At 35.6% G+C, this 25,341-nt stretch overlaps 1 protein-coding gene across 1 annotated transcript in view; it reads left to right on the top strand.

The window, feature by feature from the left end:
- lrrk2 (leucine-rich repeat kinase 2) overlaps positions 1 to 24,271 on the top strand; it is a 41,660-nt gene extending 17,389 nt beyond the window's left edge. Inside the window, exons 20-51 of the mRNA XM_051099464.1 lie at positions 422 to 604; positions 707 to 810; positions 893 to 959; positions 1,040 to 1,248; positions 2,251 to 2,501; positions 2,668 to 2,816; positions 4,111 to 4,204; positions 5,733 to 5,919; positions 6,027 to 6,208; positions 6,506 to 6,729; positions 6,820 to 6,947; positions 7,113 to 7,331; positions 7,579 to 7,780; positions 7,982 to 8,070; positions 8,151 to 8,338; positions 8,420 to 8,574; positions 8,763 to 8,909; positions 11,217 to 11,408; positions 11,518 to 11,664; positions 11,894 to 12,006; positions 12,122 to 12,312; positions 12,395 to 12,555; positions 12,655 to 12,825; positions 14,029 to 14,129; positions 14,249 to 14,461; positions 14,657 to 14,841; positions 14,925 to 14,997; positions 15,759 to 15,949; positions 20,950 to 21,102; positions 21,394 to 21,617; positions 22,267 to 22,347; positions 23,522 to 24,271. Of these exons, the coding sequence (XP_050955421.1) occupies positions 422 to 604; positions 707 to 810; positions 893 to 959; positions 1,040 to 1,248; positions 2,251 to 2,501; positions 2,668 to 2,816; positions 4,111 to 4,204; positions 5,733 to 5,919; positions 6,027 to 6,208; positions 6,506 to 6,729; positions 6,820 to 6,947; positions 7,113 to 7,331; positions 7,579 to 7,780; positions 7,982 to 8,070; positions 8,151 to 8,338; positions 8,420 to 8,574; positions 8,763 to 8,909; positions 11,217 to 11,408; positions 11,518 to 11,664; positions 11,894 to 12,006; positions 12,122 to 12,312; positions 12,395 to 12,555; positions 12,655 to 12,825; positions 14,029 to 14,129; positions 14,249 to 14,461; positions 14,657 to 14,841; positions 14,925 to 14,997; positions 15,759 to 15,949; positions 20,950 to 21,102; positions 21,394 to 21,617; positions 22,267 to 22,347; positions 23,522 to 23,649 (5,102 nt within the window). The 3' untranslated portion in view covers positions 23,650 to 24,271. The remainder of the gene's footprint in view (positions 1 to 421; positions 605 to 706; positions 811 to 892; positions 960 to 1,039; positions 1,249 to 2,250; positions 2,502 to 2,667; positions 2,817 to 4,110; positions 4,205 to 5,732; positions 5,920 to 6,026; positions 6,209 to 6,505; positions 6,730 to 6,819; positions 6,948 to 7,112; positions 7,332 to 7,578; positions 7,781 to 7,981; positions 8,071 to 8,150; positions 8,339 to 8,419; positions 8,575 to 8,762; positions 8,910 to 11,216; positions 11,409 to 11,517; positions 11,665 to 11,893; positions 12,007 to 12,121; positions 12,313 to 12,394; positions 12,556 to 12,654; positions 12,826 to 14,028; positions 14,130 to 14,248; positions 14,462 to 14,656; positions 14,842 to 14,924; positions 14,998 to 15,758; positions 15,950 to 20,949; positions 21,103 to 21,393; positions 21,618 to 22,266; positions 22,348 to 23,521) is intronic.
- The last annotated feature ends 1,070 nt before the right edge of the window (positions 24,272 to 25,341 follow it).

Here is a 25,341-nt window from a genome sequence, read left to right as displayed (position 1 = left end):
TTCATAACTTTGCCACAAATGGTTCTGTGGGCTGCCATAGACTTCCTGAGTGGAAGAAGGAATAGGAACGCCAACGGATACAATAGGTGCCATCGTACCTTCGGTGCCTGGCCCCTAAAGATATAAAAAAAAAAAAAAAAGATAATCGCATTTTTAAATGTTTTGAATAAAATAAAAAGATTCCTTTTTTCCCTCAATGTAAAATTTGCCAAGTTGAAATCGTTTAATAGTTTCTAGTAAAACATATGGCATAATTAACGACATTTTTAGCATACTAATGTTAACTGTTGTTGTTGTTTTTTTTTTTTTTTTAATAGATTTAGATTTTTGCACTTTATACTCAGTATATAGAGAATTTAATTCTACATAACTTAAATTGGCCTGGCTGTTGTTGGTAAATCTTGTCCTTGTATCTTTTAAGGTAAAGGTCAGCGTTTGGCCAGACAGATCTTGTCAATCCAGAGGAACAAAGGCTTTGTGGGAGTTGGTAGATTACAGAGTGATGCCAGCACATCAGAATATTTCACGGATGAGGAAAGTGACGACTCACACGTTTCCTTAGATGAAAGCTTGGCCTTCATGCTTGATGACATGGAGAGTGACGGTGAGATGATTCTCACATAATTAAACAATTCATTTCATTGGATGTGGGTCTTTGTCATTGCCTATTTTTATGTTGAAAATGCATGTGCTATTCCATTGGTAGGGAGTGACGGGCCTTCACAAGGATTGTTGCTTTTCAACGATTCACCAGAAGTGGGCAGAAAACCTGCTTGGAGACATAGCAGGCGTAGACGTGCCAATTCAGAGGTAACGGATCAAACAGACCTGCTTTATGCCTGTGTGCTTGGATTTTAACAATGATTTGAACCAGTTTAATGTTTTTCTACAGGGATGCCGTGGTGACACAAATCCAAGTGCTCCTCTGCATAAGCGGTTTAATTCTCACAACACTAGAGGTACACGCTGTCTGACACGGTAACTACGGTAGTCCTCAAAAGTTCACTTGTTAAATCTCTTTTTTGTTTTAAATGTGCAGGGCAGGGGTTCATTGAAAGCTCCACTCCAGGTGCTTTTCCTCTGGCTGTAGACAAAGAGCCTATCCGTCTGCTCGACCTCTCGGGCAACGAGCTGGGCAATCTGTCCTGTTTGATGGGTATGAGCGCTCTCAAACAGCAGATTGAAAACCTTCTTCGACTTGATTTGAGCAGCAACAGTCTATCAGAGTTTCCCAGTGTTCTCTGTCAGGTGTGTGGAAACATTTTGACAGTGCAATTAAAGTGGTGTTGTTAAAGTCAATATGAAGCAGCAGTCAAAACCCACTCTCTAATGTTTCTACAATGCATTCACAATGTTTCTGTGAACATTTTAGTTATGAAGTGTCTCTTTACACTAAGTACAAATAGTCTGCCATGTTGGCAGAGGCTATTTACACTAACTCAGCCCACCAAAGTGTGATTGCAGTAGTTAGCCTATACAAAAGACAGTTGCCAAACATCAGCTACAGTGGCACAGATGGTAAAGTGTGTGCCCTAGTCTTTTCGACGCGATCAAGTTCGATTCTGCCTTTCGCCAAACTGTTTTTTTCTTCCTTTTCAAAACTCCTATCACATCGGAAAGGCATTCATTTTCAACTAAAATGAAGGAAACAATCAAAAAGTTGAAAATAAAGTATCGGGTAGGGTTAGGGTAGGTGTAGGGAGGGCTTTATTGCCCCAATAAGGTGGCATGCATTTAAAATTTTGAATTAAAATTGTAATTTACACTCAATACGTTATTATTGCATACTGTTTTATAATGTACTACAATATTGAGGTGCGGATAATTGCCACTATTTGCAATAAGTAATATAAATAACAGACAATCCTTATATTTTAACATGGTGTACATAGAATCTATACCTATTTGCACTTAGTGTAAATAGCATATTGCTAAAAAATACTACTATTTTTACTTGTGTAAATAGTATCTAATTGCTACAGTATTTACACTGTAAATAGCTTCTATTGCAGGGTTATGGTGTTTTCTTTTTTTGTGCCAAATAAACACTGCCCTAATTAACTGTATAATCGGAATATATAGCATCTAGTAAATATCTAGTTATAGCTAGTAATGTAAAGATGTATCAAATACATCTTTAATGTGCATTTTGTTTGTTGTTTTGTCCATTTTGTAATTCATCATCATTTAATCTAGTGATTATTTCTTAACCATGCTCAATACATTTTTTTGTGTATTTTTTTTTCTTAGAATTTAAGAAGTCTTACTCGTTTAGATCTTCAAGGTAACCAACTGCAGTCACTTCCTGTGGAACTCCTGGGTTTGCCTGCACTGAGCACGCTTAATGTTTCTCGCAACTGCATTGGTCCTCTTCTGCTGCTGGACCCAACTGTGCGCAGTCCAGCCTTACGCCAGCTCAACCTCTCCTTCAACCAGATCACCGTCTTCCCCTTCCAGTTGGGGCAAGCCATGGACAGACTGGAGGAGCTCTCGTTGGAGGGGTAGATTATGGGATAATAATTTTTCTAGAGCACTGCTGTACTGTAATTTCTTCATTTTATCTAATAGCTTTGTTATTGAATATACAAAAGTTGAAAAAGGTTGCATTCACAAATGGAATGTGAACTATTGACCATAGTTTTGTTTTTTATTTTTTATTTTTTCCAGCAATCAGATATCAGCACTGTCTCTCCCGCTCTGCCTGGCTGAATTGAAAGTTTTAGACATCAGTAAGAATCAAGTTAATATAATTTCAGACAACTTTCTCACTGAATGTCTCAAGCTGGAAACTTTCAACGCTTCAGTTAACCAAATCAGTAAGTTTCCTCCCCTTTACTTTCTCAAAAATATTTGTGTTTGTAATCTTTCATCAGAATATAATGACTTGAAACGACTATGAAACACCTTTCTTTATTGGCTGACAAAAACTAATCTACATAGGCTGTCGGTTAATGCTAGTCAGGCAAATTGTTTTGGGCCAGTATTTTATTATTATTTCATTTTAGTTTTAACTATTTGTTAAAGGGGTCATCGGATGCAAAGCTCACTTTTACATGTTGTTTGAGCATTAATGTGTGTTGGCAGTGTATGTACAAATCTGCCCTATAATGATGAAAATCCATGCAGTGGTTTTTAATTAATCTGTAAAAATAATATCCACTTTTTCAAATCGAGCCATTCTCAGATGCCTGTCGGTGTGGCGTCACACTGACAGAGGCCGCTCTCACGATAGTTGATTAACATGAGCGTATTACCTCAGACTAGCTGTATATGGGTTTTTTTTATGAATCTTTGCAATCGCCTTTCCTTATAATGTGGTAGTTAGGAAGTTTAGCGGGTAAAGGCAGCTAAATGGGGCTAAAGTAAACCGGCTCATCACTCCACAGAGAGAAGAGAGGGGTGGGGCGAGCTGGGCTTATTTGCATTGAAAGGAACAACCCCTTAGAATGGGATAATTTTTGCAGAGCTCATATTGACCAGGTAAAAAGGGTGTTTTACACTACCACTGAGAATTTTTAATCAAAGTATATTATAGACTTTTCATTAAGACCCTAAAGAATCATATCAACTTGGGGAAAACAGGCATCCAGTGACCCCTTTAAGGTGCATTTTTTTTATATTTCTACATACTGTAGCTTTAACTATTTTTTGTTTGTTTGTTTTATTATTATTTTAGCTTTTTCAATTACCAAAAATATATTTTTTGTTTAGTTTTAGTTAACAAAACAAAGTTTTAAGATACTGTTACAAATAATACAGCCTTTCTAAAATCTTAATGATAGTTTACACAGTGATTTAATGCCAGTTAACGTTAATATAACACACATAGAGCTACAGCATTAATAGAAGCCTCCACAGAATGGTATTGGGTGCCTACTTTTCACCATCCGTTCAGCTCATGTGGGATAATGTCAAATTCTCCACTACTTATTTTCTCTCTATTCAATATACAGTTTCAGTCGGAAATGTCACATTAGAAAGGTTAAATAGTTTTTAAAAATAGTGTTTCATGAAAACTAAGATGGATAATTCTGAAAAAAATTGTTCTATGTTTTATCAGGTTCTATGTTTAGCATTTCTGTTGTTATTGACAGTCTTGTTTTCATGCAGGTTCATTGTCACACCTTCCCCCCAAAATAACCACTGTTAAATTGTCACAGAACAATTTCACAAGTGTTCCTGAAATAGTCATCAACTTGCCAAAGTAAGTTTTTATTTGTTGTCTCAAATGAACAAAATTTAATAAAATTTTATCAACAGCATCTGTTATTTGCTTTTGAAAATAACTAACATAAATTGTTAAAAACATAGATTAGCATTAGAATAAACGCTGTATCGACAATGTAACCATCTTCAAAATTATACAGTATACATGAGACATCCTAAAGTCTTTATAATTGCATAACTAATACCAAATGATCCAGGGGCGGTTCTAGGGTAAGTAGATATCCGGGGCTTACATATATGGTTAATGTATATTAAGTTACATTGGACATTCTGAAGACTTTTTTTTTTTTTAATTCTAGCACTTGTACATACATTTGCACTACACCTACAAACTGAATAAATAATGTTATGGCATTAATGTTTTAAATATAAAAGCTGGAATGTAGAAATATGATATGATAGAAAAAAAAAAGATACTTTTAAATATAAAACTAAAATTAGGCCTAACAGTAGGTGGCACCAAGCCACTGTCTTAAAAAGACATTTATTCAGTCGATTCTTTCAAAACTAATGATTCAATCAGGGACAAAGTAAGAAACTGCTTATGGATGAAACAGGGAATCATTGACTTACCGGATTTGTTCAAAACGCAAATTAATTTTGTAAGAAAACACTGCTGTGTTGCTGCAGAGACGTACAACATGACTTTGTTTAGAACCGTTTTCTTTAGCGAAATAGAGCAAAAAAGACAATATTGTCTCTACAATTTATATTACTTAATATTTATTTATTGTTCATTGAACTGTTGCCCTGACACAGAGAAGAGTCTGCTATAGACCATGCTAACCAAACCATTCATATACTCACTCTAAATGCGTGTGTGTGTCTTAGGAAGACTGGCATATAATTCTATGATTAAATATATTTGTTGCTTCACAGTGACAGTGTTCAGTAAAAATAACTTAATTTGACAAATGGCAAGATCGGTGCTATAGTGATCGGGTAAACAGTAAGTTACAGAAACCTGAACCAGCTGCTGTAAATTGTTATCTATATCTGGCCAGTTCTTGGAGTGAATGACAATATAAAATATGTGAAGAGAGCAAAACTGTGGTTCTGGAAATTATTTTAATGCGCATGAAAACTACTACTGCGTACAGGGCATGATAATTAAAACATTTGGGGTTTTACTGACAACATTCAGAGCTTCAGCCCCCTTAGCCCACCCCTAGCACCGCCCCTACACTGATAAAAGATGCTGATAATAAAGCCCAATTTGTTTTAAACCTGGAATGTTTTTTTAAATTAGGCGTGTCAAACTCAGTTCCTGGAGGGCCGCAGCCCTGCAGAGTTTTGCTCCAACCTTGCTCCAACACACATACTATGCAGTTTTCAATTAAGCCTGAAGGACTTGATTAGTTGGATCAGGTGTGTTTAATTAGGGTTGCATCTAAACTCTGCAGAGTTGCGGCCCTCCAGGACTGGAGTTTGACACCTCTGCTTTAAATGCACAGAGAGTTTTTTTTTAACCTTCTCTTTTAACACCTGTCTCTTTTTCTGGATAGTTTGCGTTCGGTGGATATGAGAAATAACAGTATTAGTGATCTGCCGGGTCCATCGTTCTGGGTCAGTGTAAACCTAAGAGAGCTGATGTTCAGTCATAATCAAATCTCTGTGCTCGACCTGAGCGGCCCGGCATACAAGTGGGCCAGACTGGAGAAACTTCATTTAAGCTCCAACAAACTCACTGAGGTACGATTCATATCACGTTAGAATCAGCTGGGTCTGTCTTTGTGCCCGAACGGGTATATTTGTTAGAAAACATTGGTGTGTTAACATTTTATTCTTTTGTGCTTTAGATTCCTCCTCAGATCGGTATGTTGGAGGATCTTACGTCTCTAGATGTGAGTCAGAATGAAGGTTTGCGCTCTTTCCCTGATGAGATGGGAAAGCTGGTTCATTTATGGGATCTACCTCTAGATGGTCTGCAGCTCCAGATGAACCTCAAACATATTGGGAACAAAACCAAAGATATCATCAGGTCTAAATCTGTCTGCATGTCTCATTTAGACATTATCTCTTACTCTTGTTTGTATTTTAGCTTGTAAATGTGTCAGTGATTAGTGGCCATTTCTCTTGTTCAGATTTTATATTTTAAGTTATTTTATTGTATTTTTTATTTGGGTCAGCACTGTGAAATGATGACCAATGATCAAATTTCTCCTCTCCTGAATTTACTTGTTGCATGCGAGCCTTGGGATTAGAATTATAGTGTATTTGTCAAGACATTTCGAATCTTGAATATTGGTTCAGAATGTGAACTCTGTGGATCTCCCAGGTTCTTGCAGCAGCGTCTGAAGAAAGCTGTCCCGTATTACCGCATGAAACTCATGGTGGTCGGCAGCCCACGTAGTGGGAAAAGCTCTTTGATTCATCAGCTGATGAAACTCAAACGCTCTCACTGGCAATCTGATCAGCACACCATCGGCGTCAGTGTCAGAGACTGGGCCATCAGAAACAAAGACAAGAGAAATATGCTCCTGAATGTTTGGGAGTTCTCAGGTAAGCATCCTCACAATACTAGCAATGTACCAAAAATGGAAAAATGTCATTAGGAAATTGCAGTTTTTTTCTCTTTGTACTGTTTTGCAGGTGGTGAGGAATGCAGTGGGTTTCACCCTCATTTTATGAGCTCCAGGGCTCTCTATCTAGTACTGTATGACCTGAGTAAAGGATCCAGTGAGATAGACACCATAAAACCCTGGCTCTTTAACATTAAAGTGAGTTAATTTAACTCCTTCTGGCAAATAGCATCAAAATATTTTAGTATGAATACAAAACCAGACCAAACTGTTCTTCTGAAACATTTGGTTTAGATTAGATTATAAAAAAAATTATATGATTTATATATTTAAATAAAATGTTTAAAAATGTGTTTTTCTCAGGCTGTAGCTGGACAGTCCCCTGTGATTGTGGTTGGAACTCATGCAGATGTGTGTGAAGAGCGCCACCTACAGGAGTGTGTTCTGAAGCTGCGAGAGGAGCTGATGTCTCAACCAGGGTTTCCAGTGATTAAAGAGAATCACATACTGTGTGCCTGTGAGGAGTCTGAGTCCATCAGCAGGTTGCGCAAAGCCATCTGTAAAGAGCTCATTGGGTTCAAGGTGACTTAAAAAATGTTGTTTCTTCTTGACGCTGATTAGCAAATATTGTCAGTGATATTAACCAGTAAATATACAATAAAGTAGTCAACATTTTTTGTGTGTGGATATCAACTGATGACAAACTTGGCATAAGTTTAATTTGAAATTTAATTGGAGAGCTACAGTGAGGGGGGAATTTGAAAGATTACGTCTTTCAAACAGGTTTTCATCTAATTTATTTAATGAATTGTGTCTGTGGCATTGGCAGATTCAGAGTCAGCCGGTAATGGGACAGTTGATTCCAGACTGTTATGTGGAGCTGGAGAGGAGAGTTTTACAGGAGAGGTCACATGTACCCACTGATTTCCCAGTGCTCAGACACAGCAGACTACTGGAGATCATACAGGAAACACAGCTGCAGCTAGAGGAGGGAGAGTTACCCCATGCTATCCACTTTCTCAGTGAAGCTGGTGAGAGTTGTTTCACTCCTGAATCTCTTTCTGATGCCTTTTTGCTGTTTATGTCCTATATGTGGTTGTTTCTTTAGCTTTGAGCACTTGCATGTTCCTAAGGAATGTTTCTAATCATTTGTTGTGTATGTTTTCCTTTTAATGTATTGGTGTTATTGTTTTAACCTTGTAAACAGATCTTCCATGTGTGTTTGTCTCCAGGTGTCCTGCTGCACTTTGATGATCCGGTGCTTCAGCTAAAGGATTTGTACTTCATTGACCCACAATGGCTTTGTAACATCATCTCACAGGTTAAACACTCACACATGCTTTGCTCCACCCTAAAATTCATACACAACAGTAACGTCTCATCTCTTGTGTTGATTGACAGACACTGACTCTGAGGAGCACTGGTCCGTGGGACGGCACTAGAGGAGTGATGCAGCGAACCACTGTAGAAAAGTTTCTGAACAAAAGTCGCTGTTTTCCAATGGATCATCTGACTCAGTTCTTCAAACTATTGGAAAAGTTTCAAATAGCTCTGCCCTTTGGAGATGACCAGTTACTTATACCCAGCAGGTAGTGATTGGACCTTTTCGTAAATAAAAGTGATAGAAAGTGTTGTATGGTGGTGATTTTAAATGTTTGAAATGTCCCCAGCCTGTCAGATCACAGGCCGGTGATTGAGCTCCCCCACTGTGAGAATTCAGAGGTGATTGTTCGGCTTTATGAGATGCCGTATTTCCCCATGGGCTACTGGCCCAGACAGATCAGCCGTCTGTTGGAAGTGTCTGCTTACCTGCTCTACGGCAAAGGTAACACAACACAAACACTTGCTACTAGCTGAACACTGCACTTGCCATGGCACAAACATAGGTTTGATTCCCAAGGTACAAACATACTAATATAATGAATTATAAAAGTATTGCTTGAGTGCGTTATAAGTTTTTTGTAGAATTTTTGTAACAATTGAGACGGTTTTGAAGGTGTGTGTACTCTGCAGAAAAAGCACTGAGACCGAACAGGATCTACTGGAGGAAAGGCATCTATCTAAGCTGGTCTGCCGAAGCTTACTGTCTGGTGGAGGCCTTGTCTCTAGAAGACAACCCTGCTAGCTTCATCAAGATCACCGTCCCCTGCTCTCGCAAAGGTAAGAGAGAATTGGTTGTATTGCTGTGTTTTCTTTGGGCCATTCTAAACAGTAAAGTAATAGTCATGACAATTGTGATTTTATAATAGTAATGTAATGGTGATGTAGGTGGTGACAAGGATGGGCTGATGATATGATGGTATTGATGATTATGATGGAGGTGATGTGATAATATATTGGTGATTATGATAGTTTTAGTGATGTGATGATGATAGTGATGGATTTGATTCAATGTTAGTAATGATGATTGTGATAGTGTTGGTGATGATGTTGTGATGGTGACAGTGATGGTGATTAGTTATGCAATTGCTAATGACGGTTGACGGTGGTGATTGTGATAGTTTTGGTGATGTTGGGATGTGATGGTGGTAGTGATGCATTTTATTCAATGATAGTAATGAGTGTGGTGGTGGTGGTGATTATTGTGATAGGGTCAGTGATGATGATTATGTGATTGTGATAGTGTTGGTGATGATATTGTGATGTGATATTTGATTCAGTTATAGTATGATGATTGTGGTGGTGGTGGTGATTATTGTGATACTGTCTGTGATGATGATAATGTTGTGATGTGATGGTGGAAGTGATAGTGATTAGTGATTAATTTGGTGGGGATTGGGATAGTGTTGTTGATGTTGATGTTGTGATGTTATAAAAATGATAGTGATGGTGATAGTGATACATTTGACTCAGTGATAGTAATGATTGTGGTGGTGGTGGTGGTGGTGGTGGTGATTGTGATAGGGTCAGTGATGATGATAATGATGTTGTTGTGATTTTTGTTGTTGGTGATGATAATGTTGTGATGTGATGGCAAAAGTGACTTATTTCATTCAGTGATATTAATGATGATTGTTGTGGTAATGATGTGATGCATTTTATTCAATGACAGTAATGATGATTGTGATGGTGGTGATTGTGATAGTGTTGGTGATGTTGATAATGTGATGTGACGATTATGATGATAATAATGGTGATAGTGATGGATTTGATTCAATGATAGTAATGATGATAGTAAAGTATTGTCTGTGATGATAATGTTGTGATATGATGCTGGTAGTGATGGCAATAGTGATTCATTAATGATGGTAGTGTTGGTGACGTTGATGATGTGATCTGATGATTATGATGATAGTGATGATGATTAGTAGGGGTGTGATGGTAGACAGATGTCACGGTTCGGTACATACCTCGGTTCGATATGATTTCGTAACAACAGAAAAAAAAACCCAAATCTGTTATGCTAGGTTTCTTGTCATTTATGTTAAACAGACAGTAGTACAAATTACATTTTTTACACCTACATGTGAAAATACTAAATATTATATCAAATTAATGTCATATATAGGCTATAAATTCTGCAGTACATATATGATTACAAGGAATAAATACCTGAAATATATTTAATTTAGTTAACTGATAGACAAGGGAAAAAAATGTGCGACACGTAACGTAGCCTATATTTGCTGAGTTTCGGTTCAGTTTTGTGACAGAAAGGAAACTCTAATGGCAGAAAGCGACATTCTATTTGTTTTTTTGCTTAAGTTGATTTTGCTGGTATGAGGAAAATTAAAGTAATTGTGCCGGCGCACACAAACAAAAAACATATCCAGTTCCAGACTTGACAGCGCAGTTGGTACTTCAAAATAAAACACAGTGAACCAAACATCAGCGCGCCCCGCCTCACTGTGTCACCGTTAGAACGTGACTGAACAAGACTGTACAAAGTCCATAATTTACATAATAAATAAGAGTTTAGCATTTGGATGCATTGCAAATATGGAAATATTATGGAATATTTGGATTTGTGTCAAATGAGAGAGGAAGGAAAGAAGATTTTGGAGACAGTTGAGTGTGCAAGCCTTTAAAGTAACGTTATACTTCTTTGTCAGTGAGAGACGCGTTCAGAATCAGCACATGGTCACTGTCTAGTGGTCTTTGTTTTCAGGTGCGCAACTCCTGACATTCGCTGTTCTTTTGCCATTGGTTATCAAACAGAGTTGCATTATTGCGGGCACCCCCTTCTGGATTGAGGGTGAATTGCCTGTATTCGTTGTAACCGAACCGAGATGCCTGTACTGTGATGGTTCGGTACGAATACATGTATCGTTACACCCCTAGTGATTAGTGATGCATTTGATTCAATGATATTAATGATGATTGTGGTGGTGGACATGATTGTGATAGTGTCTGTGATGCTGATGTTGTGATGTGAGGATGATAGTGATTATTTTAAGTCAAAGATAGCAATGATGTTTGTGATAGTATGAGTGATAGTGTTGATAACATCACCTGTCCTGTTTGTAGGTTGTGTCTTGTTTGGTCAGGTGGTGGATCACATTGACTCTTTGCTTGAAGAATGGTTTCCAGGCCTCCTCGCCACTGATGTCCATGGCGCTGGAGAGACACTGCTTAAGAAATGGGCTCTGTACAGCTTCAGTGATGGACAAAACTGCCAGAAGATCCTGCTGGAAGATCTACTCTCCAAAATCAATGCAGGTCTCTATCCATTCTGCTCACATTCAGGAACACAAATCCTTTATTGATAACCTGGTGTATAAAAATGGTGCAAACCCTGTACTGTACTGACTGATTGTTTGTCTGTAAGATGGTTTGCTGGTCAACCCAGAGGACCCCAGCTGTACTCTGCCCATCTCTCAGATCTCTCCAGACCTGGTATTGAGTGACCAGCCGTCCAGCACCATACTGGATCCAGAGCAGTTGGAAATGGAGCTCTCCATGGAGTATATGTTGGGTTAGTACACTAATAAATGTTTTTATCTCAATACACTTAGGGCTGCACAATAACAGTTAAGTAATCATGATTATTTTCCTCAAAAAATATAATCACACTGATTAATCATGATTATTGTCATTTGAACTTTTTCAGCAGAATTTGACTAATAGGTCTTACTGTGTTACTGTGAATGTCAACAAAATAATGCAAGTGTGAACTTTTTTTGTTTTTTTGTTTTGTACTGAAGGAGATGGAGGCTTCGGCTCTGTATATAAAGCTGTTTACAAGAATGAGGAAGTTGCTGTAAAGATTTTCAATAAACATGCATCTACACTTTACGTTCATCGGCTGGTACGACAGGTGAGTTATGCTTTAAAAGAACTTGGTTGGGATATGAACAAGCTCTACTACTTGTGTCCAAGTCCCAATATTACTACGTGGTTGGTGTATTTGCTTTAAAATTATTTGTCTCCAGGAACTGGCAGTACTTGGCAGACTGTGTCACCCTAGTCTGGTGGGGCTTTTGGCTGCTGGTTGTAACCCGCACATTCTTGTAATGGAACTCGCCCCATGTGGCTCTCTGGACTCACTCTTCGAGCGTGAAAATAGCAGTCTCAGCCGCAAACTACAGCACAGGATAGCACTGCATGTGGCGGATGGTCTCAGGTGGGTTCACTAGCTACAAACACACAAAAAATCACATTTAAAGAAATCACATTTAAAGAAACATTGTTTTGTATTCAAACAGATATTTGCACTCATCTATGATTATCTACCGAGATCTGAAGCCGCACAACATTCTGTTATTTAACCTGAAGACGGACGCTGAGGTCATCGCTAAAATCACAGACTATGGCATAGCACAGTACTGCTGCAGTATGGGCGTCCGCAGCTCAGAAGGAACACCAGGTACTAATTTTATATTTCATAATCCTCTATTAAAGAATCAGCAGACAAAAAAAGGATGTTTACTTCATATATAATATATATATAATCTTCTGCACACAGGTTTTAGAGCCCCGGAAGTTGCCCGAGGTAATGTCATCTATAACGTCCAGGCAGATGTATATTCGTTTGGTTTGCTGCTGTATGACCTTTTGACTTATGGCGAGCGGATATCTGATGGAATGAAGTTTCCCAGTGAGTTTGATGAGGCAGCTGTGCAAGGAAAACTACCAGGTAACATGCTGAATTCACTTGTTTTATTATAGTAAAAATTATAGTATTTTAATACATTTAAAAATATAATTTAATGCTTAAAGCTGAGTAATTTAGTGTTCAAAGCTGAATTTTTAGCATCATTACTTCAGTCTTCAGTGTCACTTGATTCTTCAGAAATCATTCTAATATGCTGATTTCCTGCTTAAGAAACAGTTTTTAATATTAACATGGTTATATATATATATATATATATATATATATATATATATATATATATATATATATATATATATATATATATATATATACATACATAGTTATATGTGTTTATTTATATTTATGTACTTTTAAATATAATTTATTCCTGTGATGCAAAGCTGAATTTTCATCAGCTGTTACCCCAGTCTTAAGTGTCACATGATCATTTAGAAATCATTCTAATATGCTGATTTATTATGAAATCAAGTGTGTTGAAAACAAGTGTGCTACTTAATTTTTTTGATGGGTTTTTTTTCAGGATTTTATTATCAATAAAAGGTTAAAAACAGCATTTATTTTAAATAGAAAGGTTTTTTTAACAACATACACTACTGTTCAAAAGTTTGGGGTCGGTAAATTTTATTCCTTTTTTTTTTTTGAAAGAAGTTTATACTTTTATTTACCAATGATGTGTTAAATTAATAAAAAGTGATAGCATAGATTTACATTGTTAGAAAAAATTTATATTTTGAATACATGCTGTTCTTTTAACTTGTAAAAGAAAAAAAAAGAATCACAGGTTCCAAAAAATTATATGGCAACACAACTGTTTCCAACACTGATAATTCTAATAATAAATCAGCATATTAGAATGACTGACATCATCATGATCATGTGACACTTAAGAGTGGAGTGATAGCTGATGAAAATTCAGCTTTACGTCACAGGAATAAATTATATTTTAAAGTATATTAAAAAAAAAAAAAAAAAAAAAAAAAACAATATTATTTTATATTGAAATAACATTTTGCAATATTACTGTTTTTTCCTGTATTTTTGATCAAATAAATGCAACCTTGATAAGCATAAGATCAGTTACTGATCGCACTGATATAGCATATTATTATATTAAATACAAAAATCTATTTCATTTAAAGATAAAAAATTATATATTTATACATTTAATTTGATGTAATTAATATCGTAATATTTTTCGGACTTTTTCCACAATCACTGATATAGATCCAGTTAAAGATTACGGCTGTTCTCCATGGCCAGGGTTTGAGTCTTTGATGAGAGTCTGTTTGAGAGAAAACCCACAGGACAGACCCACATCTGCTCAGGTTAGACTCATTACATCCAATTGTAACTGTTTGTTAACTTAGTACATCTTAGAAAAAAAATCACTTCTGGACTTCTGTGTAAACATTTGACTCATTTAATGTCTTCGTGTATGGTTTAGGTGTTTGATCGTCTGAATTCTGTTAAGATGCTTTGTCTAATGCGAGAGCTGACATTGATGAGTTTCCCGGGGGAGTGTTTCACTGTCTCCGGTGTTAGCGGAGGTGCAAACGGAGGTAAAAATACTCGTGTGTGGATTGGAGGTGGCAGTTCTAGCCAGAAATTGGGCTGTGTGACATCACTGGATCTGGAGACAGGGGGAAGCTTGAGCCAGGTATGAATTTTACTGTATATACATTGTTGTTGTTGTTTTTTTTAAATGCTGTTCCATCTAAGCAAGTATGGTTTCAGTGTTCTGCATGTAACAGTTCTTAGTTACTCGTAAACCAGTTCACCCACAATCCTTGAGGAATGAACTAATTGAGTGCTGTTTAATGGCCCAGTTAACAATCTTCCTGTCCTCTTTTAGGAGATTGACAGTAGTCCTATCCTCTGCATGGTGATCGTCAGAGCTCCAGGGTCATGCAGTGACTGGTTAGTTGCTGGCACACAGTCAGGTTCACTCTACATCATGGATACTATAAGCGCAGAGGTTCTGCACTGTCTGAAGAGTGTGAAGGACTCTGTGACATCACTATACTTTCACACTCACAGGTGATTACATTTAAATTTCTGAATAAAAAGTGAAATTGGATGATTTACGTTTAGATGAGAGAATAATGTTTCAATTTTTTCAGACATTTAAAGAATTACCTTTTGGTCGGGACAGCAGATGGATCACTAATCATTTATGAAGATTCAGTCCTGAAGGTATAGCTTTTTTAATCATTATTTCATGATTTGATAATTGTTTCAATATGTACAGTAAATACGGTTGTACTTTGAAATAGACCAGGGTTTGGAGAATCGTCACAGAATGCTTTTTTCAATTGACAATGAATTCTGACCTATAATTGTGTAGCACTACGATTGCATACGCTGACATTGTAAAATTTGGGAACAGTACAATTTAAATTCTTTCCAAAAAAATAAATAAATAATGTTTTTTTATTTAGAAAGGATGCATATTCAACTTATTTTTCAATGCGGAAATAAGCTGTTTTCTGGTAATGTGTTAGACTTCCGGTTTATAAGCTGCTGTAGGAAAATAACGAGAAGAATAATAATAAATTTGTACTACAAATCATTGTGCTCATAATTAAGACAGTACATTAAAATAATATGGTAATACACACCAGTTTACAACATCAAGCAGCAAAATGAGCTTTTTTTGTACAGCTAAAAACAGCTGGACATGGATGATACTGGAAGCCAGACACGTTAAATTTACAAATGGCTGTACCCGTTCTTACGAGAAAAATAAGGTGGATGGCAAGAGAGAGCGATGAATATAATGTTTTAATATCGATCGAAAATAACAGTAAAGAAAGAAAAAGTTTTCTGTTTTATTTTTACTATTTCAAATAAATGAACATTATATTCAAATACTATACATACTTTTATCCAGGTTTGTATAAAATAGCACTGTATTATTTCAGACGCCTGACATATTTGATGTTTTATGACTGTAGGTGAAGGATGGTGGTCCAGTGAAAACGCTGCAGGTTGGTGATGTGAACACTCCTCTGATGTGTATTGGTCCATTCAGTCAGAATCAGGAGCGCAGAGAGCTGTGGGCGGCCTGTGGCAGCAGGGTGTTCTCACTCTCAGTGGAATATGACATGAGTAGAAGCATAGACACCAAACCCAAACATCTGTACACGTGAGTAACGCTAACCCTGCTTAAAGACAAGCATAACTATATCAGTCTAAAACAAATGACCATTAGATTCAGTTTTTCTTGTGGAAAACATGTTACAGTTACTTTTTCTGCTAAAGTGCTAAAGGTAAATATAATATATACAGTATAGGGTTGTAAAATTAACTAAAGGGACTTGTCTGGACAAATTCAAGATGAGGGAGCAAAAATGCCCTTGCTCATTTAAATACCCATCAGGGTTCTGTGTTTGGCCCCATACTATTCTCAGTTATACAATTGTAAAGGACATGGCTTTTCTTATCTGTTAAGTTGAGCATTATAACCAACACACATTTCTGTTGAATCTAAAGGGTTAGTTCACCCAAAAATTAAAGTTATATTAAAAATTGTCCTGGCCTGTTCAGGTGTGACCTTTGTACAGACTCATTAAGTTTTTCCACGCCAAACTCACTTTGGGCACATGACATGTTACAACAGAAAAGCACCATTCACCATTCTTCTGAAAACACTGATTTTATGTACTGTACATGCTAGTAATGTGTCTGTCTGAAAAAGCTATATTTGACAGTTAGAAGGGGGGTCTACATACTCGTGGTCAGACATGTTTATTCATTACTTAGCACTAAAATAACTCCATTTGTGCATTCTAGCATGAAGGCTTAGAGGCAGGAAGAGATCTGTGTTCATATTGTGAGTCATCCAGCCTGATGAATCCACAATATTAGCTCAGGTACACTGCCCTCCAAAAGTTTGGAAACGCCCTAGAAAAGTGGGGTTTTGGACAATATTGGCATTAATCCTTTTTAATTTGTAATAATTTTGCACTGATAAGGGACAACACAAACTACGAAAACATATTTTATTACAGAAATTATACATAGAAAAAAACTTCCAGAAAAAAAATATCCAGCATTAGCAGCTATTACAGCTCTGCATGATCTGGGCCCTAAATTCATTGTATTCTAAACTTAATTGTCAATCAATTGTTGAAGCTATTAAGGTGTGCTGACCCAAAAATCTTTTAAAAACCTGGGCCAAGTTTAAACCAGTAACCAGGCATTACGGCTGGCAAAGGGGCATGTCTGACTTTGACATGTGTATATTGCCATTATTATGTAATCAAAATGAAAATTATTATTGCTGGTCTTCAATGATAATGTCAAGTTACTTTAATGTAATTTTCACCAAAAAATGATAAGGATTTATGCAGATATCATCCAAAACCACACTTTGCCAGGGGTGTTTCCAGACTTTTGGAGGGCAGTGTATGTGGCCAGGGGTGTTTCCAGACTTTTGGTAGAGCAGATTATCATCTGCACAGTTGAGGAAAACCGTGTTCTTTAGGATTGGGACCAGTGAGACTATATAAATTAAGAATCGGAAGGGGCCAAACACAAAGCCCTGAGGCACCCACAGTGGATTGCTGCTGGGAATTTGCCCATGAAGTAATACTCAGGAATGTGATGTTTAGTTTCTGTGATCTCCAGATCAGAGAAATACATTTTAGTACCACGTTAAAAAAAAAAAAAATTAAATGAATATTACAACTTTAGGTCGTAATATTTTTAAAAATAAAGTTAAAATATTTTGAGAATAAAGTAAAAATTCAGAGAGTAAAGTCAATGTTTTGAGAATAAAGTTTAAATGTTTTAAGAATAAAGTTGAAATTACAAGAATTAAATTGTGGCAATTAAAGTTATAATATCTTGAAAGTATAGACTGTGCATGCAAATGACCCAGATTGGGAGCACTGGGACACCAGAATTTAGTTGAATATAGGCGTAAAAAGCAGTAAACAGCAGAACCTGAGGATTCACATGGATATATCACATCACGCGCCTGCAGCGCTTCTGTCAACGGAGAAAAACATAATAAAGCTAGGCTATATATATATATATATATAGCCTATATATATATATATATATATATATAATTAATGAATAGGCGTATACAATAAATATTTTTACTTAACAAAACGAAAGAAAAAACTGTGCAACAGTTAGCTAGAATGCAGAATTTTGGTTTATTTTTGCGAAAGGAAGATGGCTGAAAGCGGCATCCTATTTTTCTTTGTTTTACAAAAGCACAAAGATTTGTTTTTATTGTTAATGTACACAAATAAAAGCAAACCGTTTACAGTTTCGATTATCTGTATGACTAGGAGGAGTCGTTTCCACTGTTAGAAGGAAAAAAGTGATTGCGCCAAAGCCGCACCCGCACACACAGTTAATGCCGCATTTCCGTTATCATAATAAAATTAAATGACCTTTTAAACCAGTCAAACCTGTCAAAATTCTTTCTGTCGGTTAACGGTTAACCAGTTAAAATTACCATCCCTAGTTGAATATATGTGGGATTATTAGCAGAAATCATACCATTTGTTACACTCGCAGGGACAGTATGCTTGGAAATAATATTTCACATCTTCGGTAGGCCTCTTTGTAGTGTGCCAGCCACCCAATAATAGCAATAAGCTTTGTGCTTTTGGTACTTTTAAGAAAAACAAAGTCTCAGCTTTCAAAATTTGTCAGTTTTATAGCAAAACACAAACAGTGTGTCTTGCAATAATGTGTTTTTCATGCTCTTTGTGTGGCAGGACAGATCGCTGTATTCATGTGAATCAATCATCTTTTCGATTACAATTAAACATTCATTTTATTAAATTACAGTACTGTTTCTTTGTGAATTCCAATCTTTCATTCCTCATATGTATTTACATAAAAACAACAATAAACCATTTTAAAGGCTGAATTGGGCTCCAACTCGTTAACATAAGTTATATTGTTGTCTTCTCTTAGGTATATAAGTGACTATTGACAAGCTGTTTTATCCACAGTATAATACAATAAATGATTTGAAATAATATTTAATGTCTTCCGTTCTATAGTGCACCAGCCACCCAGTAATTGCAATTTTTTTTTGCTTTGTTGCCTTTAATATAACACAGCTCAGCTTTCAAATTCTGTCAGTTTTATCATGAAATACAGATTATTAATGATTTTCCTCTTTATTTCAAGTTTATTTCACAATAGAAACTTGAAGGAACATCAGAAGGAATGAAAAAACAGTAAAGCCTAATTTAATTAAACACATGTCTCACTGTAATCGGAAAGATGACTGATTCACATGCCACTGAGGTGAATACAGCGATCTGTCATGCTACATAAAAGAACGTGAAAAGCACATTATTGTAATATACATATTGTTTGTATTTTGCTACAAAAACTTACAGATTTTGAAAGCTGAGACTTTGGAATATCTCTCGGTGCTAGATGCATGTGCAAAAGGCTCGAATATACTTTAAAAATATTATAACTTTAATCTCGTAATTGCTACGAATTACTTCTTATAATTTTGACTTTATTCTTAAAATATGTTGACTTTGTCGGCACCGATAGCCTTGTGGGCAGTGTGTCGACATATGGCGCAGTTGTGCTTTGGGAGTCCCGAGTTCGAATCCTGCCTCGTGGACCTTTCCCAACCCTATCCCCCCTCTCTCTCCCACTTACTTCCTGTCATATCTCCACTGTCCTTTCAGGAAAATTGCAAAAACACCAAAAAAAAATATATATATTATTTTGACTTTATTCTTGTAATTTCAACTTTATTCTTGAAATATTACGACTTTAATCTTGCTGTAGAGAGAGTAGACTGGAGATTCTGGTGATTCACCATGCCTAAGGACTTGCTTAAACATTACGTAAAAAAACAGCTGTGGTTTGCATGTCAGTTAAACAGTCTGTTACAAGGAATCTCTTGGTGATGTTGTTCAGTTCTTAAAGGAGAAGTCCACTTCCAGAGCAAAGATTTACAGATAATGTACTCACCCCCTTGTCATCCAAGATGTTCATGTCTTTCTTCCTTCAGCCGTAAAGAAAATATATTTTTGGAGAATCACATTTCCAGATTTTTGTCCATATAATGGACTTATATGGTGTCCCAAGTTTGAACTTCCAAAATGCAGTTTAAATGCAGCTTCAAATGTCCCAAATCTGGTTGTAAATGATCCCAACCGATGAAGAAGGGTCTTATCTAGCGAAACGATCTGTTATTTTCATAAAAATAATACAATTTATATACTTTTTAATCTCAAATGATTGTCTTGTCTTACTCTCCCTGAACTTTTTTTTTTCCGGTTCATGACAGTTAGGGTATGTGGAAAAACTCCCATCTCATGTTCTCCCTCAACTTCAAAATCGTCCTATATCGCTGTTTTACCTTTTTTTGTTAAGGGTGTTTCATCTTCTTTGCATGTTCACTTTGCAAAGACTGGGTCGGTACTTCAGCAGTGATGTACAGTAGGATGATTTGAAGTTGAGGGAGAAAATACGATTGTTTTTCGACATACCCTAACTGTCTTGAGTTAGAATACACAGAGTTCAGGGAGAGAAAGACAAGACGAGCGTTTGAGATTAAAAGGTATTTAAATTGTATTATTTTTATGAAAATAACCAATCGTTTTGCTAGATAAGACCTTCCTAATAAGATTCTTCCTCGGCTGGGATCATTTACAACCACAATTGTGATTGTTTGAAGCCACATTTAAACTGTATTTTGGAAGTTCGAACTCGGGGCACCATATCAGTCCATTATATGGAGAAAAATCCTGAAAAGTTTTCCTCAAAAAGCATAATTACTTTACGAGTTACTTTAGCGTGTTTTTCTGTTGATGGAGGAAGCGGCATACTGACGTAGAACCTGGATGCGCTGCACCTTGTTTACAAGCAGAAAAAGAGGCACCCTGTACATAAAACAGTCTTTGTTAACATGTCTAAACATGTCTTTACTACCTTTCTGGGCGTTGAACGTGTCAGTTGCATTGCTGTCTGTGCAGGGTCAGAAAGCTCTCGCATTTCATTAAAAATATCCTAATTTGTGTTTTGAAGATGAAGGTCTTAGGGTTTGGAATGACATGAGGGTGAGTAGTAAAGGACGGAATTTAAATTTTTGGGTGAACTAACCTTGAAACTCACGTTTATCTGTTTGTTTGTTTGTTTGTTTAGGCAGCAAGGTCGACCCAGCAGTGATCCGTGCATATCACGTTTAGCGGTGGACAAACATATGTATGTAAGTAAAAGGGACGGCCACACTGTGGAGGTCTGGGATAAGAAGACTGAGAGGATGGTGAACCTCATTGACTGCGCACAGTTACTCGGGTAAAGTAGTACATGTGAACTTAACTCACACCTGTTATGAACATCCATTTCAGATTATGACAATTGAAAAAATGACAATTAACATTCTGTATGAAACGTCACAATTGTGGCAAGATGATATCAGTTCCAGCAGTTCCACAACTTTGTATGTTTTGTGAAATCAAAGCATCTTCACATTTGAGACAATACTAAGTATCGGTTGGCCACATGTGAACAGCTCACCCTAGATAGATGTTAACGGTAGGTTGACCCTAACTTCCTAACCCGTTTCAATATATATGTCCACAACAGATTAAGTCCCACCAAAAAGCCCAAAGCCCAGAGTGAGGACCAGTCTAGACAAATGGTGCCATCTTCAGCGACTGTTAAAGCTCTGTTGGTCCAGCACAGTGGTACTCTTTGGATTGGGACCAAAGCAGGACACATCCTGTTGGTGGAAGTCTCCAGCTGTCAGCTACTGCAGACCATCAGCCCTCACTGCCACTCCATACGCTGCATGGGCTCAGTGCTGCTAGGTACACTTCCTGTACACTTTCATGGCTGTTTTTACACACTTGTCATATTAAAAATACTTTTCAATAATTTTCTGTTGTACTTGGAAGAAATACACTTATTTGATGTGCTGACCAACATACTAAAGCACATGTAAAGTACTTGATTGTAATTTGAACTGCAGTGTGATATTCAGTGTTACTTTTAAATTATTTTAAATGTACTAAGTTGTTTCAATGACATTAATGTATGTTTTAGTTTGCCATAAATGCTTGTCACTATATTCAGCAGTACACTTTACTATATTTTAAAAGACAAGTAATTATTAAATTACATATAAGATGTGTTTAAGTCCTATATAAGTGGGTCAAAAAGCACTCTAAAGTTCAACCAACTGCATTTAATATAAATACACACTAACATACATAAACATGCAATTAGGTATCTGAGAAAATTACATTCATTTAATTAAATTAAATAAAAAATATATATATATTATTTCCGTAATAAGTAATTTTTTAAAGTATGCAGAAGTGGACTTCTTATTTTCACAAGGGATATATACCATTTAAAGAGTTTTTGTGTGTTTTGTTTGTATTAAATTGAGTTACAATTGTTTTAAGTCATTTCATACAGAAATATTTATTCCTCATTTTTGTTTATTTTCTTTAGCTGACTCACTCAACCGAAAGAATGTTATTCTAGTGCTGGGTAGACGGCAGCGCATGCCACAAGACCAAATCAAAACACAAGGTAAGAACATTATAAACACATCTATATTTAATTTTTAAGAAGTTGTAACATCTATTATTTATTATTGAATTTTCATTATTTTAATTATCTAAGGAACTAATTTAGTTCAGTTTTTTTTTTCTCTAAGTCCACTTGTAATTTTAATATCAGACTGTGTGGTGAAGATACATTTTTCCTTTAATCCTTAGAATCATACAGCTGTAAAAAGATAATTTTATCTCAAAAGAATAAGGAACATTTGATTCTGCGTCATATGAGCTGTTCAAATGATAACATGATTTACAATACCAGTCAAAAGTTTTTGAACTGTAAAATTTTAAATTATTATTTAAAAACTTTTTAAAGTTTCGTCTGCTCACCAAGCCTATATTTAATCCACAGTACAGCAAAAATAGTACAATTATGAAATATTTTTAATATTTAAATATTTGAATATATTTTAAAATGTAATTTATTCCTGTGATTTCAAAGCTGAATTTTAGCATCATTACTCCAGTCACATGATCCTTCAGAAATTTGCTGCTCAAAAAACATTTATTATTATTAATATTATTATTATGTTGAAAACAGCTGAATAGAATTTTTCTTTTTTAATAGAAAGTTTAGAAGAACAGCATTTATCTGAAATAGAAATGTCTTTATCATCACTTTTGATCAATTTACAGCATCCTTGCTAAATTAAAGTATTAGTTTCTATAATTTCTTTCCACAAAATAAATAAATAAATACTGACTCCAAGCTTTTGAATGGTAGTGTTACAAAAGCTTTTTATTTCAGAAAAATGCTGATCTTTAGATCTTTCTATTCATCAAAGAATCCTGTAAAACTTACTCAAATGTTTTAAATATGGATAATAATAATAATAAATGTTTCTTGAACAGCAAATCAGAATATTAGAATGATTTCTGAAGGATCATGTGACACTGAAGACTGGAGTAATGATGCTGAACATTCAGCTTTGATCACACGGATAAATCACATTTTAATATATATTCAAATAGACAGCAGGTATTTTAAACAGTAAAAATATTTCACAATATCACTGCTTTTGCTGTACTTTAGATCAAATAAAGGCAGGCTTGTTGAGCAGAAGAGAATTATTTATTACTATACAAAAACTTTTGACTGGTAGTGCATGTTTACAATCTGTTGATGTTTCCTGTGTTTGTTCTAGCCCCAGCTGAGGATTCAGTGCTGACGGTGTGGAATAGTTCACTTCCTCTCGAGGTCAGAGATCTGATCAGACACTGTGAGCTACGAGACAAGATCACCAGCAAAATGAGAGAAACGCTCCACGGCTGATCATCCTCTCTGTCTGCACATCTTTTCCTGTCATGCATCAGCTGAGACACATGTAACATCACTGTTTACGACTTTACTTTACTGCGGTCAATAGTGCAGAACTAAGAACCGCTCACACAGAACTCACTTTCAAACGAAGCAGATTTGTGTTGGTCAGCATGCTCAAATTCCAGACTTCAACTGAAATGACTGGATTTCGCCTGTGAAAGAGCAACAGTTAATGCGACTGAACCTTTACTGCTCTGAAAAGGGACCCATGTGAAAATGCAGTTAAGTTTGAAAGATTATTTTATATAGTCAAGGGAAACATTTATTTTTGTTACATATCACAGAAATTGATGTAAGGTAGACAACCAAAATGAAAATTGCAGTCACTTGAGTTAGCTTTATTATAGTATTTATTCATGATATGAAGCCATAAGAACAGAGAAGAAAGCCATCAGTTATCAAAAATGATCAATATAAACTCTTATATTGCAAATGCAATGTATCATATTTAGTTTTCGCTATGATATCAAAGTTACTACTGCTGTTAGCGTAATGGAAACACAGTGGATGAACTGCTAGTGGTAGTGGTGTCATAAAAAAGAAGATTATGAAATCTTGCACATTTTGAAGGAAATCCCACATTAATGCTGGTAATGAGATTGACAAATGCATGTATTTCAAATTCCAGATTTGCTAATTAAGTCTGTTTATTAAATCTCTGTGTTAATTGTTTGGAAATTAAATTATATGATGAGTAATCAATTGCTAAATTCTGAGCAATAAGCTACTAAAGTTACACTACACACATTCTCTTACCTTTTATGATTTACAGTCACTTTATCTTTAATGAGCACAACAAGCCAGTGATTAAAGACTTTTTTTTTGTAGTTTAGCAGAATTAATAACCTCAGAAAGTCAAGCACAACAAAATATAACTGGAGAACAAGCCATAGATGAAGATGCTGTGATATTTTTGTTACAAAGATGACATTTTATTGTTTTTTTTTTTCTGAGTTATGGGAATGCAATTATTATTGATGATTTATGTTTGTATGTTGCATGCCAAGTATGTTTTTAATAAAGTTTTGTCATTTTGTATAATAACTGTTATTTTTTCTTAGCTTTTTCCCCATTATTGTAAGAAATAGTTCCTGATTATTTTTTAAACATATGTGACCCTTGACCACAAAACCAGTCTTAAGTAGCACAAGTAGCAACAGCCAAGAATACATTGTATGGGTCTAAATTGTTTTCTTTCATGCCAAAAATCAGGATATTAAGTAAGATAATGTTTCATGAAGATATTTCGTACATTTCCTATTGTAAATATATCAAAACTTATTTTTAGTAATATGCATTGCAACTTTAAAGGTTTTTTTCAATATTTTGATTTTTTTGCATCCTCAGATTCCAGATTTTTAAATGGTTGTATCTCGGCCAAATATGGAAAGTTTATTTATTCAGTTTCCAGATGATGTATAAATCTCAATTTCAAAAACTGTACCCATGGTTTTGTGGTCCAGGGTCACATATTGAGTTTATTTTATCAATATTCTGGTTTTGATATATTCAGATTTCATCAAATTTAATGTCAACAAGTTCTTTCAGTTGTTTGAAATTTCATATATGAATTAATCTGTAGGATATATATTTTTGGATTTGTTAAATATGTTTGCTTGATAATATGTGTCAATAAATCATGTG

This window comes from Labeo rohita, chromosome 25, assembly GCF_022985175.1.
Source record: "Labeo rohita strain BAU-BD-2019 chromosome 25, IGBB_LRoh.1.0, whole genome shotgun sequence".
NCBI classification, from domain to species: Eukaryota; Metazoa; Chordata; class Actinopteri; order Cypriniformes; family Cyprinidae; genus Labeo; species Labeo rohita.
Note: the sequence above shows the minus strand (reverse complement) of the source record. Positions and strands in the feature narration are given on the sequence as shown.